The 22235-nt window shown below is 46.8% G+C and overlaps 1 protein-coding gene across 2 annotated transcripts in view; it reads right to left on the bottom strand.

Moving 5' to 3' along the window:
• The window catches only part of WHRN (whirlin), a 121040-nt gene that overhangs the window by 64210 nt on the left and 34595 nt on the right, over positions 1-22235 (bottom strand). For both annotated transcript variants that reach the window (XM_075015454.1, XM_075015453.1), the window contains exon 4: positions 3741-3866. In XM_075015454.1, coding sequence (XP_074871555.1) covers positions 3741-3866 — 126 coding nt within the window. The remainder of the gene's footprint in view (positions 1-3740; positions 3867-22235) is intronic.

Here is a 22235-nt window from a genome sequence, read left to right as displayed (position 1 = left end):
GCCAGCTCCTCACTCCAGTCCCCTGCTCCCCCAGCTGGGGGATGCCACGGAGAAGCTGCACCTGGCTCCTCACTGCTGGCAGGAGCAAGGGAACTGACCAGGGCTGGTGCATTGGTAAGTTTCCGCTCCCTCCCTCAACTTGCATGAAATTTGAGTTACGCAAGAGTGTGCAGGAGTGTAACTAGGTCTACTCTAACAAGTCACAAAGTCCCCTCTCTTTCCCCTGCCTCCACCAAATATTTCCAAATTTAGAGCTTGCAATGTATGCAAATCAGGGGGAAGGAAAGATCAGCAAGCATCTTGATGCCTGGCATTCAGCAAAGCACCAGGCTCCTGGCACACACAAAGCAGTAAGAGCAGCATGGCACAGTGAGGAGCAAGGCATAAAAAGTCAATAAGCAGAGATGTAATGTGAAAACAAGGCTCGCTGCATGACGTCTTGCATAGAAAACATTGCCACCTCTTAAATCCTCACCTGAGGAAGTGGAAGAAAACAACACAGGATTAGACAGTGCTTTTTGGTAAAAGATTCTCTGGTTATTTCCTTCCCTCCTCTGCTGGGGAGATGAAATGACATACTGCTGTGCTGTGCATTATAAATGGAAACGATCAGAGAAGCAGATAATAGATGGCTGTATCCTTGATAAGCCTGCTATTATTTCTTCCTGTACCTACTTCTCTTGGCCTCGATGTTCCATTGGCTGCTCTGGCCTCCTGGTTGAGCTAAGGGAAGGAGCAATTTTCTCTGGGTGCTGACAGGGAGCTGGGTGAGGGCACTTGGTGGAACGTGAGGACATTGATTATGAAAATAATCTCAGGGAAAAGAAACCAGTTCCCTTCCGTCTCCTGCCATTAATCTTTCTGTGTTTACAAGGGGGAGCCTTAGAGGCCAGTGCTGGAAACATGGGTTTGATCTCTCTTCTGCCGAATGACTTCTGCCAAGTGGTCTGTTTTCTTTCTACATTGCGGGGAGGTGGGGGCAGGGAAATGCAACTGCTTTGCTATGGTAAATATGAATGGGACAACATTGCTGTGCTGCCATTTCGGCTTCCACAGAGCAGTGTTCCTGGTGTTTACATATATTTGACCTAGGGGATCTATCAGTGTCTCCCCAGGGTGGGGAGTAGATCTTTAACCCAAAGAACAGCTGTTTTAAAAGATCTGGTGTATAAAGGAGAGAATCCCAGAGGCCAAGGGACAAGGGTAGTATAGGAACAGAATGGAGTCGGAGTGGTCCATTCCTGGGGTTTGTAGATAGGTTGGAAGTGGAAGGCTAATTTTCCTCTGAGTCTATGTCAGGTACTTATCTAGCCTCCAACACTGTGGTATCAGAGCATCTCACAATCTGTCATGGGTTTATCTGCCCAGTATTCTCTGAGGCAGGGCAGGGCTATCATCCCTATTGTAGAGATGGGGAACTGAGCCAATAACCATTTAAATGACTGCCAAAGCTCATACAGGAAGTCTGGGACAGAGAAGGAGCTGAACTATGATCATTTAAACTTCAGATGAGTAGCCCAACCCTTGGCCTAGCTTCCAATCTCATGCAAGTTAATACAGGAACACTGGCACCAGAAAGACGGTGCCCTGAAGATGTGGGATTCACGCTGTATCATAAGTTTAGCAATGGGAGTAAGTTGCTAGCCCTTCACGGGGGCAGTAGGACTAGGGTGGGTTACACCTTAACACTTGATAATTCAGGGCTTTGTCAATGGCTTCAGAGAACATAAAGAGACGATGATAAGGAGTTTACCATCTCTTGGTTCTACACTGAAGCAATAGGCACAATTGATTCATTTCCAAGGAACACCTTCCCCCTCCCTCAAATGACCTTACCCTCCGTCACTGCTGAATCACACTGACCCAGAGATGAAGAGCACACAGCTGTGACCCTGGGAGATGGGCCATTTAGAGAAAGGCCAACAGACCTGGGCTATTTTGAGCAGCTCAGCCAGAAATTACAGCCTGTAAAACCAGCTCCTGAAATGCACTCCCAATCAGAGGAGCTCAGGGCTACTCTGAAGTCCAGTGTGTGTCTTTGCAATTCCTTTACACTTTTTCTGCCTGACATTACATCATTTTCTATTGCATCTGCCCCTATTGCCTGCACTGCCGGGCTCAGAAGAGCTCCTGCATTTCCCCTACTGAGACCTCTCTTGTAGCTAATGACCAGGATCAGGGAGCCCTCTAACTGAAGCAGAAACAGGGCCTTGCCTCATGCTACCTGAGCAGTGACCTTTCACCAAACCCTGGACATGAGGGTAAACCAGCGACCGAGAGAATTCCACAGGAGATGCTGTAACTGGGAGTCCTAGTACCTCTCCATCAGCCCTGAAGTGGGCGTTGGTCATAACCATAAGGGAACTGACTACTGAGATGCAGAAGTGGCCAGGAGTAAGTCACATTAGTTTAGGCTGCCTGCGAACACCCTCTGGCCCAGCCCTGCATTTGCCACCTATGGTTCCAATCGTTAAGGAGAATTATTCTTGCTAACGTTACTAAAGCGGACGGAAACCAGCACAGGCATGTATCATGCCTGCTGAGGCCAGCACAGCCTGCTAGCATTACTGCCTCTACCGCTGGCATCCAGGGCAGTTCTTCATATACTTATCAATGAGAAAACAGGAGACCTCTGTCATTCAGCCGAGAGTTCCCTGCCTCGATGCTGCTGTCAGAACCCTCCTCCTCCTCTTCCTCCCAGTCCCTCCACCCCGCCGGAGGCTGATGCCTGTAGCTGGAGCCCCGGGAGCCCTGCTGACCTGCCCACATGCTGGAACGCTGCCCCCCAAAGGGGGCTGGTATCTCTGCTCAGCCCCTCCCCCATCCCATTCTTCTGCACCGTACCCCAGTTTGTCAGCAAGGGCAAATGGGACAAATGCCTCCTTCTGCAAAAAAGTCAGGCTGCCCAGCATCTCCCCTCTCATTTTTCCATCCATGGGCAGAATAAATTCTGTGATGTGCACCCAGACGTGTGGATTTGCACCACCAACAGAAACACACGCTGCCGGCTCTGGGTGGCGGTGAGCACTCTGCTAATCAGCTGGGCGGTGCGTGTTTCTCTCCTGCGTGGCTGCTCAAGCGCTCAGCTTACATGGAACACTGCTGGCCAGGAAAGGGCATAAAATAAAGAGACCATCCCAGCCAAAACGGGACGTACGCTCACACTAGGAGGAGAAAGAGTTCAATCCTCCAGCTCCAAGTGGCTGGCAGTGACAGGTGTCTGATCAGGAATGAGAACACTGCACAAGCCAAGTCACTTAAATTGAAGAGTCCCTTCTCTTGCAGCCTGGGGAGGTGGAGAGTGCTTTGCTCTCCCCTGCAGATGCCTGGCCATGATGGCAGCATAGGATTCCTGGGCTGGGCTGGGTCTCAGCTTAGCTCCTTGTGGAGAGATGTCTGGAGTGAAAACAAGGTCACCCCGGTGGCCATGTGGTGTGCACTAGTTCAGAATAACAGGCAAATTTTGCCTCGCTCTCCCCCTCCACGGCAGCCCTTCTGGGGCATTTTAAGAGCCCACTGTAAAAATAAACCCTAACTTCCTGAACACTTTCCCCCGGTTCCACTGGAGCTCTGCACAGCCCTAGGTGCATTGCAAAGGTGGAGCTGCTGGAGGCCCAGTGCAGTGGCTCTGTTACTGTGACAGCAGCATGAGAACTGAGACGCCCCTTGGCTTGAGATCCTGCTCTAGAAATGCATCCCCAACTCCCAGGTGAGCCCCCACGTCTCTGCTCGCCTCTTACCTTCAGGCCAGCGCTCTCTGCTTCCGAGCCCTTATCCACGCCGGCGATGTAAATTCCCAGTGCATATTCAGCTCCTCCTCGGATCATGAGGCCCAGGGACTTCCCTTCATTCAGCACCAGGTTCACCTGCGCAGAGGGAGAGCTGTTATTTCTGTAGCCCTACGGACATGCCCGGTACTCTATAGGATCTGCCATTCCCCACGTCTCTGACAACGTGGCATCCAACTGCTGGCCACTCAGGCCTGACATCGTGGCAGGAGGGAGACAGTATTTAGAAGATGGTATTTGTCTAGAACTGGAAAATCTAGACCATTCCGAACTGAAAATGGGTTCCTTGTGCAGGATGTGAATCAGCCCACTGATCTGAGTAGGAGCTACCTCCAGCCATCTCCTCAGCAGCCGCACGAATGGCTCTGGTGTGATGCGGGTGTAATCTAAGCAATGGCTGTCCCTTTCCTACTACTGGTTGCCTGTTACACTGCAACGGAAGGTGTAGTGAGGAGAGAGCCCCACTACTGCAAGCAAGGGATTAAGGCAGGCTAGAGGGAGCCTGGGTAGCACCCCCAGACAATGGGGGAAGGGCTCCTGCAGGTAGCCAATGAGAGGGTAGCTTGCTGGAGCAGCCCTGCATATAAGGAGCTGCTGCAGCAGAGTTGGGCCATTTGAGTCTGACTAGGGAAGGTGCTGCCCTCAGGTAGGGGCTCAGAATGTGCAAGAGGTCACAAGGGAAGTGGCCCAGGGTGCAGGGGAGCAGATAGCAGTGAAGGACATGGTTGTCGCCAGAGGGTCTCTGAGTCAGGACTCAGAAGTGGGCAGGCTTGAGTCCTTCCCCCACCCCCTTGTACTGCACCTAGCCATGCCAACTGGCCTGTATGGGCTGTGGCTTGCCCCTGAGCTGAGAAGCTAGACAGGCAGCTGGCCATATTGGTGGGGGCACCCTGAACGAGGACTGCTGGGACCTCCGGAAGGGGGCAAGGGACTGTAGTGGGCACCCCCAGTGGGCAGTGTCTTGAAGGGGAACCAGCAATCCTGGGAGTGATATGGGTCCTGACCTGAGTGTGAGACAGAACTTGGTGTGGTGGTGGACAACACACCAGCCAGAGGGAGCCACAGAGCTGAAGGTTGCCTTGTGATTGTGGCACTTGACCAGGAGATTTGGGTTCAGTTCCCAGCCATGAAACAAAAACCCTGGGTGATTCATTTAATCTCTCAGTGCTTTGGTCCCCCACCTGCAAATCAGGGGAGAGACATTCTTTGAGCTCTCTCTGTGTCTGTGCAATGCCTTAGGGCACTAGAGAACCTCCTCACCTGGTGCTACGGAAATACGTATCATTGACACATGCACAGCAGGAGTGGTGGTTCAAACAGCCTTTATCTCCCTGCCCCTAAAAGCCCCCATCACCCACCTACCTAATAAACAAGATGGAGCGTAACCTCACCCAACTTAATTCTTTAACAGCCCCTACTCCCAGAGAGGCATGCAAGGATTATTGTTACTCCCAACTGAGAGAGAGGGTAGCTGAGACACAAAGGAATAGCATAACTTGTCCATGGTCAGATGCAGTCTGCGATGGAACTGGTAAGAGAAGCCAAGAGCTCTCTCTCTCACACACACATTGGCTTGCTCTAAATATACTCTCTGAGACAGAGACTCAGCTGGCAGAAATCTGTGTAGCTCCATTGATCTTGGTGGCGCTCTGCCACTTCCCAACAGCGGAGGATCCGTCCCACTGCCCATGCTACTATGCAATCTATGAAATTACAAATGAGTTATGCACTTTTAGAGGGGTTATGAACCAGACTGAGCTTTCTCTCTCCCGTTTGTGCCAGCACATAGCCTAGGAGTCAGACAAGAGCAATAGCTACAGAAGTGACTTCTTCCAGAAAAGGCGGCCTGACAACTCAAAATCCAACCTTGGGACCAGCACACCTGCCACCTCCTGAGCCAACATTAGTGAAATAGCTACTAGTCTACAAGCAATGGCTGTGCCTTCCAAGCCAAGTGAGGCAGAGTAATTATGCAGTAAGCAATCTCATCCTTTTTCCAGTACAAATGTTTGTCCTGCGTATCAGTCAGGGTTTACAGAGCATGCTTAGAAATATTGGGGAAACAACCAGCACCAATCTCCTGCTGCTACTCCTAGTACTGTGAGGGCAATGGCGATTATTTTACTAAAGAAAAGGAATCAAGGTAGGAAGAGAAAAAAATTAGTTCTTCTTTGGGCCCAATCCTGGAATCCTCACCCAGGCAAAGCTTGCACTGATTTCAAAGGCTGCAAGCAATGATCTCATTTCTAAATCACAGGACTGTGCAATAAGGGTTGGGGATCTATTCCAAGTGCTCTCTGGTTACGTCTACCTAGGAGCCCTGTTTCAAAACAAGCATCATTCTGTGTGGCTGTGGCCACACTAGGCCCTCCTTTCAGCGGGGCTGTGGTAATGTGGCACTTGAGCAGATGCTAATGAGGTGATCCCATGAATATGCAGCACCTCATTAGCATAATTGTGGCCACATGTGCTTTGAAATGCCGCTTTCGAAATGCAGCCACCCGTGTAGCCGGTGGCCTTTCGAAATGACTCCCTGATTTTGAAAGACCCTTCTTCATCTCGTTAGCATCTTCCAATGTGCCACATTACCTCCAAAAGGAGGGGCTAGTGTGGCCACAGCCTGTGTGAACAGCACCTGTTTCAAAACAGTTATTTCAAAATAAGCGCTATTCCTCCTACAATGAGGTTTACCGATTTCAAAATAATGCACCCGCTATTTCGAATTTATTTCAAAACAGTGTGTGCATAGTGTAGACAACAGCAAAGTTATTTCAAAATAACCTAAGTTGTCTTGAAATAACTTGGCCGTGTGCCCCCACCCCAGAGATTTCCCTACACTCCCAATGAGGGAGGAACCTCCCCAGGAATTTCCCCAAAAACCCTCCCACAGCCAGCTAGGTACATGCAGTGCTGCCAATTTAGTTATTGGTTGGAAATTTGAATTGAAAATGAACTGCGCGTGCGTGTGCACGCACACACACACACACTTAATTTAAAAGCATATACAGTGCACGACAAATATTTCTACCTGAAGAAGTACAATCGGTTTGGAGAGTATGACCAAGGACCAGCTTTCTCACACAGCTGTTTTTTTCTGGACTGAGTTGGCACATTCACTGCAGGAATGTTGGCTAACCTAGAATGTCCAATGGGGATTTGTAAGTAGGGTTGGGCTCAGCTCTCTCTTGACAGATAATGATGAGCCAGGGGAGGGAGGAAGGATTCAAGACCAAACTGTATTTACATGAACTCACCTATTCTGCTTAGGTGTCCAGCAGGCAAAGCTTTGGTGCCCACGTGACCCATTTTTGGCTGCAGTTGGGTTACAAATCACTTTATTATTGACTGTAGGGTCATGAAATGTTGTCTGTATTGTATGAGCAAAGGGCAGGAGAACTGTACTTAACCTGTCCTGATTGAGGGGATCACTCTCAATCCTTAATTTTTGCCAGGGCTGAACCCCACCAACTCTGGGCCTGACAGTTCCCAGCCCCAGCTCTTCTCAGCCTGGTAGTTCAGAGCCCAGAATCCCCTGACTTGCCATGTGAGTTGTGAAAGTTGCTTGAACCCCATTACTGTCTTCATTACAAATTAAGCCCAGGTTATCCTCAGCTCAACTATACTCACTAAGCAAGGGGCTTGGATGGCAGATCCAAGTGGGGAGGGGTTTGGATGAGGGTTTGCTAAGAATCACAGGCACTACTTGTCTTCTGTTTAAAGGCAGAGCTTATTGCACACTAGAGCCTTATCAAAGCGGTCACTAGAGCTGAAATCACCACTAATCAGGGCTGACTGCTCAGACCTGCTGCAGGACAGCATTTCTGTGGAAAAGACAGCCCAGCCTGTGCTCCCTGTGAAGTCCCCACTCCTTCCCCAAGAGCTGAATCACGGAGCACTGGGTGGAACCTTGAGACTGACTTGCAGTGGCAGCTGGTAACAGGAGGTGAGGGCGCAGGGCTATCAGCGGTGGAGTGAACGGTGGCATGACAGACAATGATACGAACAAGGCACCCTCTCTGCTGCACCCTCTGAAGTGGGAGCTGAACTCTTGTGAAAGCAGCTCTGAATTCTGGGTCTTCACTGATCAAGGACAAGAGCTGGAAATCTCGGTGAGTTCAGCATATCACAGCTCTCTAAAAATTATTTTAAAAAACCTGTAAATGATCTGAAGAAGTGGGTCTGTCCCATGAAATCTCATCACCTAATAAATTATTCTGTTAGTTTTTAAAGTGCTACTGGGCTCCTTTTTTAAAAAAAATGCTACTGGGCTGCTTTTTCTGTTTGGTTAGTATATAAACTAGCACAGCTATCTCTCTGTTACTGTAAGTGGGGTGTGGTAGAGGGAGAAGGGAAGGTCATGGTAAAGGAACATCTGTTTGTTGGACTATGTTTTCAGGACTTTGCTTCAGAATGCTAGATTTGTGACTAAGAAAGTTACATGAATATACATTTCCTAGTAGGCTGACTTAAAAAAGACAAACCGCATTACAGGTTAAACCTCTCTCGTCCACCACTCTCTCATCTGACAACTTCAGTAATCCACTATGATTTTAGTTAGCCAGATGTCCATTTATGATGTGTGTGGCCAACCTTCCTGTGGTCCCATAAAGTTTGTTTATAGCCAGCACCCTGGCTTTCGTGTTCTGTGTTGTTATTTAGCTCTAATTTACCTCTAAATGTCTTCTGAGGGTAGGTCTACACAGCAAAGTTATTTCAAAATAACTATTCTATTGTCTATACAATGCAACCACTATTTTGAAATAATTTTAGTTGGCTTATTTAGAAACTGATGAACCTCATTCTACAAGAATAATGCCTATTTCAAAATGTGCTGTTAAGTCAGGGAACAAAGCCTATTTTGAAATAAGTGCATCTAAGGACATGGGAAAAAGAATCAACAAGGTTTTTTGTCACCTTTGTTCCACAATGGTGTGTCTGGTGACTATGCACCTTCTTCTGTTGGACAGAAGATGATACCACTTGTGGTAGACTAGTATTTCACATTTAGGCCAGGTCTACACAATAGGGAAAAAATCAATTGAAGACACACAACTCCAGCTACGTGAATAGCATAGCCGGAGTTGACTCATCCTAAATCAATTTCTCCTGCCATGCCCACAGTGAGAGGTCGATGGGAGGAACTCTCCTGTTGACTTCCCTGACTCCTCATGACCGCGAGGAGTACCAGAGTCGACCGTGGTGTGTCAGTGGTTTGATTTACAGCCCCACTAGGTATGTGCAATCAAACCCCAGAAAAATCGACTGCCATCGTGTTGATCTTTTGGTAAGTGTAGGTGGTCCCTCAGTAACGTCTCTCTTCTGACAGCATGAGTTTCCAGTTTCATAGCAAACATTTTATGGTTACAAAGCAAATATTAACTCCTGCCTTATGACAGGGGATGCAGATGTTCTATGTGAGATCAATGCAGGCACCTCTCTCAAGCATTTCATGACATCCAAACATAACCACATTCCTATCAACTCAACAGCTGGTTTAACCATGTTAACACACAGACGAGCCAGGCTGGTTTCCAGCTATGCATGTTCACTGAGGCCTTGGCATGAGCTACCACCTGCTCTGCCAGTATCACAGTGAACTGTCAGTTGGCGTTTTGGCAGCATGACAGAAATGCCAACTGAGGCTTATTCGTTGCATTTTATTAGCTGGATCCAAGCAGCTCTCATTTTTATCACCTGGTTTCACAGCTGCTTTGCAGGCCTGCTAATGTCCCATTGTCACCTATTCACGTCTTTACAGGACTGGCAGCCGCCAATCAGGTAATAATATGGTGCACACTAATGGACTCTGCAGAGATATGATGCTTCATAGCCACCCCCAATCTTCTACTTCCTCACCTGTTGTTCCATGCTACCACTGCCAGCTTGTGGGGTGGAAGGGGAGAAGGCTGCTGACCTGACTTCACACTATAACCTGGATATCGTTAACTTCAGCAGAGTCCATGAGAAAGACTGAGGGAGGCAGATTTCCTCCTCACTGCATCCAATTCAATTCAATGTTGTCTTTGTTCTATGACATGGCTACAGCTGGGAAGTTTAGATAGTCACACCTTTAGGAAACTAGCTGGCTACCTTCTTCTTAGCCAGGCCTCCAAAACATCTAAAATAATTGCATTGCTTTTAGGGGCACAAAGTACTGAAAACCATTACAGGGTAACACTAGCATGAAAGACTTGCAGCAGGCCCTCTGGGCTGACATTAGACAGTCCAGCTGGACAAAACCTTTCAGACTTTTTTTCTTGTCAAAAAGAGGATTTTGGCTTCATAGGAAAAAATGCTGCTCGCAACCAATAAACTGATTTTATGGAGATATTTTTCTCTGTTGGGTTTGAATTGAGTTTTGTTATGGTGTTTTCTAAAACAGAAAAATAGAAAATATCTGATTTAAAAAAATATCACCATGCCTTCCTTCCCTTTTACTCCTTGGAGCGATCGCAATAAAATAAATTATATTTGGGGTTCCCTTCCTTCCCCATTTTTCTTCTCTCTTTTACATTTTTTCCTAACTTTTCAAATCTTCTTCAATGTTGGAAGAGTCACAGAGCAGGAAAACAAAATTAACTCATCACTGTTCCAGAGGAGTAAATGCTATCCTGTTCTATAGAGGTTCTTATATTGCGTTCATCGTAGTATTGGCGTGCTTTCCAATAGCCCATTAAGCAACAAGACTAATATCTGCTACGTGCTTATTTGCTCACCCTCTGCCCTGGTGAAGAATTTCATGCAGTGGAGTTTCTTGTTTTGGTAGAGTTAATTTTTTAAATTTGTTTTAAACATCCACTAGGACCCCTCCTCCATCCCAGAGGATCCAGAGTGTTCTCAGGTTTAGAACAATGCAGCCCAGAGTAAAACAATGGTGCAGGGGACAGTATAGCCTCATAACATATGGGCAAACAACTGCAGGGGGTGACAAATCTCCACGGTCTGTGACTGTTGGGTAGCTCCCAGCCAGTCACACATTCATAGGAGACCTCACATGCCTCTAAAAACTGCTGCCCTGTGATAGGTGTTGGATTTTTTGGGTAGGAGGGGTTGGTTTTAATATATATGCTGCTGTTCATGTAGAGAAGACAAAGTTGAAGTAGTAAATGGCACCATCCAGATGCTTAAAGCTAGGCCTCTGCTTATGCACCTTGCTGAACTGGTGCCTCAAGGATCAACAAGTGAAAAATAACTGAACTCAGGTCCCTGGCAATTCAAGACTACAAAGCCACCTCTACTTTATAAGCCTGAACTACTGTGTTAAAAACAAACAAACAAACCCACCCTCAAGCACTGCTTAGAATTACACAGCTGCTGGCAGGCACAGAAAGCCAAGAAAGTAAGGACTTAATTGCATTTCTTAATCATATAATACCCAAGCCTCTCCAGATGAACACTGAAGAAGACCCAATTTACATTAACGGCAGGCTGCCAAGGCAAGCTTCAACTGGGAGTGAGGGACAAAAGAAAACAGTCAAATTCATAGTGCCTCACTTCTTGATGAAAGGCAGATCCATGCTGCAGCTAAGAAATGAAAAGGAATTGCGTGTACAAAGGAGGAGATCTATTTCTTCTCTGATTTGGGACCAGTGGCCAGGTAGAAAGGAGGAGGGCTTAGGGTACATTCCGGGAATGGAACTTGGAGATAGTCTTACTGCATTTTAATAGTTACCACGCTAAATGAAGACTGAAACACAGGGATAGAAGCTACCGGGTTGGGGATAAGCGAGAAGCTTTGCCAAAACAGGTGTAGAGAAATGTTATGCAGAAGCTTTTTAGCTCTTATTACTTAATCCTTTACCACTGTAATCAATGGGACTCTTGCCACGGAATTATATGGGACCCAGATCAGACCTCTAAGGAGCAAAAAATGTTGAGGTTCTTCAGAGAAGGCCCAGCCTGGGATGGGAAGGTGGTTGTCAGTCCCCAGCCCTCTGGATGCTGGACTGCTTCAGGGACCAAAAGTCTCTGTACTTGGTGTGCTGCAAACACTGCCTTATCTCACTCTGCCCCCACCACACACTCTGCACTGTGGCAAGCCAGTGCCTCTGCATTGCTGGAATGGCCTACACCAGTCAGGGAATGAAATCTGTCCTGGAATGATCTGCCTCAGCTTTCACTTTAATTCCACTTCTATGGTTCAGGGCAGCTGGCTGTTTTGGGGAAAACTGGCTTTATCTGTTTTTGGGTTTTATAATGGCCACCTGTGACGGAGTGTACCAACTCTGCATGAGCTGGAGGGAGTGGGCAACAGGCTTGCTGGGTGCAAAAGGCCCCTCTCTCATGGCCCTGCTGGGCATGATCCAACTGCAGCATGAGTATAAAGGCCAGGAAGGTCAGTCAGTTGGGGATGGCCACCAGGGGAGAAGGAGCTCCTGCTAGAACTTGGCAGCGGCATCTGGGATGGTGCATCCTGTCTGGAAAGGGGTACGAAGTAGCCCAGGGCAGGGAGCCGTGAGGTGTCCGGGGAGCTCAGCATGTTGCGGTGGGAATCCCTGCTGAGTTGGTGGTTGGGAAGATATGCCCACCCCCAACCCACCGTGGGATGGAGCCTGGTGGAGAGGGAGGGCCGAGGCTCCCCTACTGCCCATCCCTGAGACCTCTAAGAAAGGGAAGCCCTGACCTGCTACGGTCAACTAGCTGCTGCAGACTGAGGGCAATGAGTAAATCCTCAGAGGCGGCATGGGGCTGGAAGCCCCACCACACCACCCAAAAGTAGCTGAGTGTCTTATATAGCAAATTAATAGGGGCTTGAACGAGTGGATTTCATGGAGTAGCTGGCACTTGTCCCTTCTGGGGGGAAAGTGTTTGTTGGGGTGGGTTTAAGATTTTTATTAATTTCCTCTCTTTGGTTGAGGTCAGCGTTGGGCCATTCTTAAGGTGGAAAGGGGTGCGCATAAATGGCTTTTGTTGGCCACCATCAGGGCTGTTTAAATTCTGTGCCCTGTGTGCTATGGAAAAGAAAACAGTAAGCTAAATAGAGCTGGGCAAAGATTACCTATTCAAACTTTTTAAAGGTGTGGCGGGGGGTGGGCGGGGAGCCACTTTTTTCTTTCCAGGGTCCCTCTACCAGCAGCCTACACTGATGAGCTTTTTCTGATCTGGCATACAAGGTTGCAGCATCACTCAGGTTTGGCCCAGCAAAAAGTGGTCTGGCCATGACCCAGGGGTGTCTCAGCTCCAGGGGCAACGGCTCTGAGGGAACAAACTATGTTCTAACACAGGGGTGGGCAACCTGCAGCCCTGGGGCTCCACCTGTGGCCCAAAGACCCCTGGCTGACCCCTTCCTCATGTTTCTCTCATGCACTGGGGCACTGAAACTTCACGCTTCTTTCCATCTGCCCAGCACATTCAGAGCATGTGTGGGGAGAGGATGGTGACGGAGGCAGCAGGTGGTGCCCATGTGGGCTGCTGTGGCCCACTGAGTTGAAGAAGGGCCACTCATGAGGCCCACTTCCCCTTCGCAGTTGCCCATCACAGCTGTAGCCTTTTATTATAAGAACACAATCAATTAGAATTGTTCTGTCATTGCAACTAAATAAACAGCTGTAGGCTCCTTGCATGTCCGTACTGTCTCATGCATGAGAAGCCCAAACTGAGTTCAGCAAGACTACTCCCCTAGGTAAAACTAAGCAGGTACAGGCTGTAGTACAGACATAATTTATGTCACTCGTGGCGGTGGGCTGGGGGGGGTGAAGGAACTGTCTCTCCAATAACAGAGGTGACCCTGACACAAGCACCAGCATGCACAGCACTAGCTGGCCGGCAAATCTTCTCCTGCCCACATCACTACTGCCTTTCATGGAGGTGGTTTGTTGTGCTGTTGGAAGAACGCTCTCCCTTCGGCACTAGGGCATCTCAGTGCAGCTGCAGCGCTGGATGTGTCAATCAGCCCTAGTTGTTTGCAGGTAACATTTCCGGTAAGCTACGTGCTTGTGCAGGTGCTGAGAAGAGAGTCAAATGTTGACCTGCTGATGAGCGGAGCACCCGCAACTAGGTTTTTTGTTTCTCCTGGTGGGGCATGTTGCACGTGCCTCCATGCACATAAAATTTATTCTGCACATGAATGGAAAAATCCATACAAGGACGGAAGTGGTTAGAGGGCACATTGTGGGCTCAACCCACAGTTAGCACTTCAACTTTCCTCTTCTCTCAGGGAAAGATGGAGACAATGAAAGTGCCATCCTCAGGCAGGAATAAGTCTTAGGTCATAGAGCCCTAGGGCAGGAAGAGACCTCAGGAGGTCATCAAGTCCAGCCCCCTGCCCAAAGCAGCACCAACCTAACCAGGTCAATACTGGTGAGGTTTTCCTTTGTTTGTTTCCATGCAATTGCTTGTTGATGGATTTGATATCTTTCAGAAAAGCCTTTGAAGACAAGACTTATTCACTACTTGATCAATTCTGCCTATGACTGTTCTATTTTAAAATTTCATATTGCTGCGTCTTGATGACATTTCTGCTAAAATACAATGAAAATAAAGTTTAAAAAAACAGAGACAGTTCCATTCTTCTCTTATTTATAGCCAGGTTACGCCACTGATTTTTAACATGATTATGACTGATTTACACCAGCGTACATGAGCAGATCAGTCAGATCAGTTCCATCCACTTTGTATCTAATCGAATGCCCACTACAGCTGGGGAAAAAAAACCATGTGAAAGGAAGAACTGCAAAATTAATCTAACTGAACTGCTTCACACTTGGTTGCCTCTGGTAATGACACTATTGTAAGCATTAGCATATTGGACATTAGAGCTCGTAAAAAAGAGGAATGATTGTGTGTGTGGGGAAAATACCTACCTTCCATTCAAGCACTTGATTTTTTTTTCCATTGGAAAGCCAATTCCTCTCCTCCACCCAACAGTTGAATTTGTAACTTAAAGCAGAAAGTAATACAACCCCCAACAAGAAGGCTCTGTATCTTTTATGCTGCTAGCACTCTGAGGGGCAAAGATGACTCCGCATAACTGAAAGATGCCCAGAGCTTAGCCCAAGGCAGCCCTAAAGGTCACTGACATTTCTATAAGAAGCAAGTTTTTTTTTCTTTAAATGGCTACCTGGTGTGTATGTATATGTGCAGGGACGTTTACTGCTTTAACCTTGTAAATAACCGATTCCCTTTTCATAATTAATATCTCTTTAAATACACTCCTAGAATCAACTACAAGCATCCTGGCTGGCATGAGATCTAAGGTGCAATTAACCTGGGATAAGTGACTGGTCCTTTTGGACTGTGAATAATGAACACTGTTGATTTTTTTTTGCATGCAAGGGACCCTCTATCACAAAGGCAAGCTTACCCAGATGATGAAGTAGAGCAGCCTTTGTGAGGGACTGTCTGATTCCATCTAATAGTACCAATGAAGTTCACACTTGATATCTGGCTGGGGAAATCTAAGTGCAGAACTCATAGTCAGTTTGAGCCCTGGTTTATAGCAGTCTCCACTGTGAATGGCACTTATGCTCCTGAGCTGCTGCAGGACAGCCTGACAACTGGGACAGAGCTTTGCTAAGGCTAGGTCAGAATGGAAAGTTGATTTCACATACACAATTCTAGCTATGGCAATTGTGTAGCTAGAATCAATGAACTGGAAACTGACTTATGTGACTCTTCACGAAGGAAGGTTGATCGCAAAGAGTACAGGTTTTGACTGCTGACAAATTGATTTCATACTTCTTTACCAGACACACCAAATCAAACTCTGGAAGAGTGACCCTGACTGGCTCGATCTCCCCAGGAGTGTAGACAAGCCCTGAGTCCATGACTTCTTGTCATGTGAGATGCTGACAGTGTGTGGTCAGGGGACAGCTGTGAACGCAAGATCTTGCCAGGAACATTTAGCCATCTACTTAAGATGATGCACATGATTTGGGGTTGGAAATATAACTCCCAATCTCTGTAACATATACTGGGGACAGAACAGCCCCGAGAAAACAAATTACACAGGGCAGCCAAAGCAGCCCTTGCCAAGAGAAGCCACCGCCAGAAGGACCTGGGACCAGATTTTCAGAAGAGCCTAGTAAGCCAGATCTTCTGAAGAGATCAGCCCATGGGGCATATAAAGATTTACAGCTTCTTCTTCTTCCCCTTTCCCCATTAGCTGAGGTCAGATCTCTAGCTCCATCTTTTCCAGACTTGTCTGTCCAACGCTTGCTGCATATCCACCCCATCCTCCCATCTAGCCACCATTTTTTTGGTGGTCGTCCGGTTCTTCATTCACAAACTCTAGTCTCAGTTGCTTCCCTGTCAGGATTTTCTTCTTCTATTCCTCATACATGCCTGTGTCATTTCAGCCTGCTCTCTTGCAGCTTCTCTCTCCCCTGAAGACCTTAATCTCTCTCCTGATGACATTGTGCATATGGTCCAGCAGAATCACCCCTCCCATTGTCCTCCAACATCTCATTTCAACGACTTCAGGTCTTGCCTAGTGCTTCTCTTTGGTCACCCAAGTCTCTAATCTCTGCAGAACCGCAGGTCTTGCCATAATTTTGTGCAGTGCTCCTTAACAAATCTGGATATCTTTATAATAAATTACTTCACTTATTTTGCCCCAGACTTCCTCCCACTCAACAGCCTTGCTTGCAGTTCTCTGATAGCGTCTCAATTTGCTGCTAATCAGCCCATAAGGAACTGAAACAGAGACCAAACTGGTAGTCATTAATGCTGATATCAGTCTTGGTTTTGCAAAAGTCTTTTCTTTACTCATTTTGAGACCTAAGTTTCCTAATCAAGATATCAATTACCTGGATCTCATAATCAGCTGTTAGCATAATATTGTCTGCGCAGACCAACTTCATACCATTATCTGTTTGTATTTGCTTGCTCTGAAACCTGTCACAATTCTGAATAGTAATGGACTAAGTGCTGATCCTTGATGGAGACCAACCTTCACCATAAACCCCTCTGTTACAGCAAAGGGTGCCTGCAGCGTTTGCCAGGGAACCACATCTACACACCCATCATCTAGACAAGATCCTTCAGTATCCTCCAGCATCATCAGAGGCGCGAGCAGTCACCTGGGTACTTTGTCCCGTGCTTTCTCCAAGTTGATGAAAACCCAACAGATCTCAGTGCTCCCCTCCAGCTTCTTTCACCCCAGCTAACACTGAACAGTTCCCTTTCCTTTACTAAAGCCAAATTACTCCTGTCCTAAAATGGGCTCCACTGTTTAGAAAATGCAACTGTGATTCTGTTTCATGCTCTAGGACTGCAACTGAATTCCAGTATGGACCTCTCCACTCTTTTGGGATTGTCTTCTCTTCTCAAACTATGTGAGCCAGTAGATAACAAACTTTGTTAAGGTGTTGATCAGTTATGCTGGCACTTTGTCCAGAACTGCTTGCTCTTCTGGGTGTCACCTTCGTCTATGCAGCTGCCCCCAACAGGTCATGAAAAGCAAAGCCATGATTGTTGTTTCACGTGACAGCAGTGGAGTATATGAAGAGTGTTTTTAGAGTAGGCCCTCATAATATTCTTGCCTCAGGCATGTACTAGCATCTCATCCCATGCATCCTCCATAAATAGCGTCCAGTCAGTCTTCCCTCCTTTTCTGTGCAAACCATTGCCTTTTTTTTCCTGTTTGGTAAAATGAGGGCAGATCTGCAAGTCATCATAAAGTTCCTCTTAAACTAGGTTTCTTGCCTATCTGACTAAAACATATGTTGCACAAATGTGGGCACCCAGACCCCAAAACTGTCGTAACGCCTTTGGCCCCTCCCCGCCCCTTCCCACACACATGCATTCCTGTCTCTCCCCAGACAGATTGCTGGGTGGAAACAATGTAACCAACACAAGTAGTTTCCATTTTGAGCCTCTCTTATAATGACTGTTCCACCTATAGAAATTGGTGAACAATACTACAGACCACTTCCTGCCAGAAGCACAGAACCGCAGGGCCAGGGAAGAAAAGCTGGCTGGGAACATTTCTGCCCCGACAGGTGTGTGGTGCCTACTCTGCCCTTGAGTTTAACCTTGTAAGAACTGAAAACGTTTTCACTACAGTTGCAATATTTAGTTACACACCCTCCCACTGCAGTTAACCTTCTGTTTTGCTTTGTATATGCCTGCAGCCCTAGGGCTCAATTCTCTTATGTTCTTCTCTTTCAAATGTCACTCATTCAAAATGCCTTTGAATATTTATCCCTGGACATTCAGACTAGTTAGAAAGGGAAGGGAAGGGAATCTCCAACCCTTTTCCAGGACTTTAAAGCTGGCTAGACATCAGACACTTTCCTGGGCTTCTGTCACTTCTGCCTGTCAGCACTGAGCTATCCGGGGACATGGTGCAGCTATGTGACATTTCTAAGCAGAACAGCCATGCAGAGGCATGGTGTGGATCAGGGCATGAGCCCATAGGAAGCTGCTGTTGAAATTACTAAGCACCCATAAGTGCTCCTGGAGCTTGGGCCACATTTTCAGTGCTTTGAGGCTGGAGGTCGGAGTCCAACCCCTATTGAAAGCAGGACCAATCCCAACTAAATCATCCCTGCCAGGGCTTTGTCAAGCCGGGACTTAACCTCCAAGGAAGGAGATACTTCTATCTCCCCAGGTGACCCATTCCAGAGCTTCACTACCCTCCTAGTGGAATAGGGTGTCAATGTCCAACCTAAACCTGCCATATTGCAACTTGAGACCATTGCTTCTCAAGCCGTCATCTGTCACCATGGGGAACAGCCTTTTGCCAGCTTCTTTGGAACCCCGCTTCAGGTAGTTGAAGGCTTTTATCAAATCTCCCCTCAGCCTTAGGGTGACTATCTGTCCTGCTTTCGGTGGGACGGTCCCGTATTTGGGATGCCAAAAAGGGGTCACGACTTATTTTATAAAAGCAACTAATTGTCCCATATCTGCTGGGCAGATGCAGCTGCCTGCTGGAGAGTAGGTACTGTGCATCAGTACGTGTTCTCCAGAAAAGAGGGAGCCAACAGATTAGCTATTTTCCCCTTCCAAAGGCTCGGAGGATGGGGGAGTGCCCAGGCTGTTCCATCCCAGCTGTTTCCCTGAAGCTTGGGAAAGGGAAAGCGCCCCCTTCCCCTGTCCCACAAGTGGACACGGGAGACATGATCCCCCTACTCAGTCTTCTCTTCTGTAGACTAAATAAGCTCAAATCATTCAGCCTCTCCTCATAAGTCATGTGCTCCAGCCCTCTAATCCTTTTGTCACCCTTTGATGGACTCTCTCCAGTGTGTCCACATCCTTTTACGCAGTGGGAGCCCAGAACTGGAGGCAATACTCCAGATGCGGCATCATCAGTGCCAAATAAAGGGAAGTAATTACTTCCCTAGACCTGGTAGTAATGCTCTTACCAATGCACCACAGTATGCCTTTAGCTTTCTTGGCTACAAGGCTGTGGGCTCATATGCAGCTTCTCATTCACTGTATTCCCCTGAAATACAGGATTCTGCACTAGTCCTTGTTAAACCTCACCACATTTCTTTTGGCCCAATCCTCCAATTTGTCTAGGTCTCCCTGGATCCTATCCCTACCCTCCAGTGTAATCAACCTCTCTCCCTAGTTTCATGTTATCCAAGATCTGCCAAGGGTGCAATTCAACCCCACATCCAGGGCATTAATAAAAGATGTTGAACAACACTGGCCCCAGAACCAACCTTTGATGTACTCCACTTGATACTGGCTACCAACCAGTCTTAGAACCATTGATCACTACCCATTGAACCAACAATCTAGCCAGCTTTCTATCCACCTTACAGTCCTGTATCCAATCCATGCTTCTTTAACCTGATGGCAAGGATACTGTGGAAGATCCTATCGAAAGCTGTCCTAAGTCAAAATATATTATGTCCACCACCTTCTAGTGAGGAGGGCTTTAAACTAGGTTCGACAGGGGCAGGGGAGCCAAGCCCACTGGTAAGTGGAGAACATGGAAGCCTGGGGGATGGGTCAGAAATGGGAGGCAGCATGGGCAACAACGTCAGAGTAAAAAGAGGGTCAGGGCAAAACAGGGAGGCAAGATCAAACCAATATCTTAGATGCCTGTATACAAATGCAAGAAGTATGGGTAATAAGCAGGAAGAACTGGAAGTGCTAGTAAATAAATATAACTTTGACATAGTTGGCATCACAGAAACTTGGTGGGATAATACACATGATTGGAATGTTGGTATTGAAGGGTACAGCCTGCTTAGGAAGGATAGACAGGGAAGAAAGGGGGGAGGTGTTGCCTTATATATTAAAAATGTACACACTTGGACTGAGGTGGAGATGGACGTAGGAGATGGACGTGTTGAGAGTCTCTGGGTTAGACTAAGAGGGGTAAAAAACAAGGGTGATGTCCTGATAGGCATCTACTACAGGCCGCCTACTCAGGTGGAAGAGGTGGATGAGACTTTTTTTAAACAACTAACAAACTCAAGCAGGGCCCCAGATTTGGTGGTGATGGGGGACTTCAGCTATCCAGACATATGTTGGGAAACTAATACAGCGGGGCACAGACTATCCAGTAAGTTCTTGGATTGTATTGGAGACAATTTTTTATTCCAAAAGGTTGAAAAAGCCACCAGGGGAGAAGCTGTTTTAAATTTGATTTTAACAAATAGGGAGGAATTGGTAGAGAACTTGAAGGTGGAAGGCAGCTTCGGTGAAAGTGATCGTGCAATCATAGAGTTCACAATCCTAAGGAAGGGTAGAACAGAAAACAGCAAAATAGAGATAGTGGATTTCAGGAGGGCAGATTTTGGTAAACTCAGAGAGCTGGTAGGTAAGGTCCCATGGGAAGCAAAGCTGAGGGGAAAAACAGCTGAGGAGAGTTGGCAGTTTTTCAAAGGGACATTATTAAGGGCCCAAAAGCAAGCTATCCCGCTGCGTACGAAAGATAGAAAATATGGAAAAAGACCGCCTTGGCTTAACCAGGAGATCTTGCACGATCTCAAACTAGAAAAGGAATTGTATAAAAAATGGAAACAAGGAAAAATTACAAAGGATGAATATAGGCAAACAACGCAAGAATGCAGGAGAAAGATTAGAAAGGCTAAGGCACAAAATGAGCTCAAACTAGCTACAGGCATAAAGGGAAACACGAAGGCTTTTTATAAATATATTAGAAACAAGAGGAAGGCCAGGGACAGGGTAGGGCCATTGCTCAGTGAGGAGGGAGAAACAGTAACAGAGAACTTGGCAATGGCAGAGATACTCAATGACTTCTTTGTTTCAGTCTTCACTGAGAAGTCTGATGAAGGAATGCCTAACACAGTGAATGTTAGTGGGAAAGAGGTAGGGTTAGAAGTTGAAATAAAAAAAGAACAAGTTAAAAATCACTTAGGAAAATTAGATGTCTGCAAGTCACCAGGGCCTGATGAAATGCACCCTAGAATACTCAAGGAGCTGATAGAGGAGGTATCTGAGCCTTTAGCTATCATCTTTGGAAAATCATGGGAGACAGGAGAGATTCCAGAAGACTGGAAAAGGGCAAATATAGTGCCCATCTATTAAGAGGGAAATAAGAATAACCCATGAAACTACAGGCCAGTCAGCTTAACTTCAGTGCCAGGAAAGATAATGGAACAGGTAATTAAAGAAATCATCTGCAAGCACTTGGAAGGTGGTAAGGTGCTAGGGAACAGCCAGCATGGTTTTGTAAAGAATAAATCTTGTCAAACTAATCTGATAGCTTTCTTTGATAGGGTAATGAGCCTTGTGGATAGGGAAGAAGCGGTAGATGTGGTCTACCTAGACTTTAGTAAAGCATTTGATACGGTCTCTCATGATATTCTTATCAAAAAACTAGGCAAATACAATTTAGATGAGGCTACTATAAGGTGGGTGCATAACTGGCTGGATAACCGTACCCAGAGAGTAGTTCTTAATGGTTCTCAATCCTGCTGGAAAAGTATAAGAAGTGGGGTTCCGCAGGGGCCTGTGTTAGGACCGGTTCTGTTCAATGTCTTCATCAATGATTTAGATATTGGCATAGAAAGTATGCTTATTAAGTTTGCAGATGATACCAAGTTGGGAGGGGTTGCGACTACTTTGGAGGATAGGTTCATAATTCAAAATGATCTGGATAAATTGGAGAAATGGTTTGAGGTAAACAGGATGAAGTTTAATAAGGACAAATGCAAAGTGCTCCACTTAGGAAGGAACAATCAGTTTCACACATACAGAATGGGGAGAGACTGTCTAGGAACGACTACAGAAGAAAGGAATCTAGGGATTATAGTGGACCACAAGCTAAATATGAGTCAACAGTGTGATGCTGGCTACGTCTACACGTGAAGCCTACTTCGAAGTAGCTTATTTCGATGTAGCGACATCGAAATAGCCTATTTCGATGAATAACGTCTACACATCCTCCAGGGCTGGCAACGTCGATGTTCAACTTCAACGTTGCGCAGCACCACATCGAAATAGGTGCAGCGAGGGAACGTCTACATACCAAAGTAGCACACATCGAAGTAAGGATGCCAGGCACAGCTGCAGACAGGGTCACAG

Source organism: Carettochelys insculpta, chromosome 21, assembly GCF_033958435.1.
Source record: "Carettochelys insculpta isolate YL-2023 chromosome 21, ASM3395843v1, whole genome shotgun sequence".
In the NCBI taxonomy this organism is placed as follows: domain Eukaryota; kingdom Metazoa; phylum Chordata; order Testudines; family Carettochelyidae; genus Carettochelys; species Carettochelys insculpta.
Note: the sequence above shows the minus strand (reverse complement) of the source record. Positions and strands in the feature narration are given on the sequence as shown.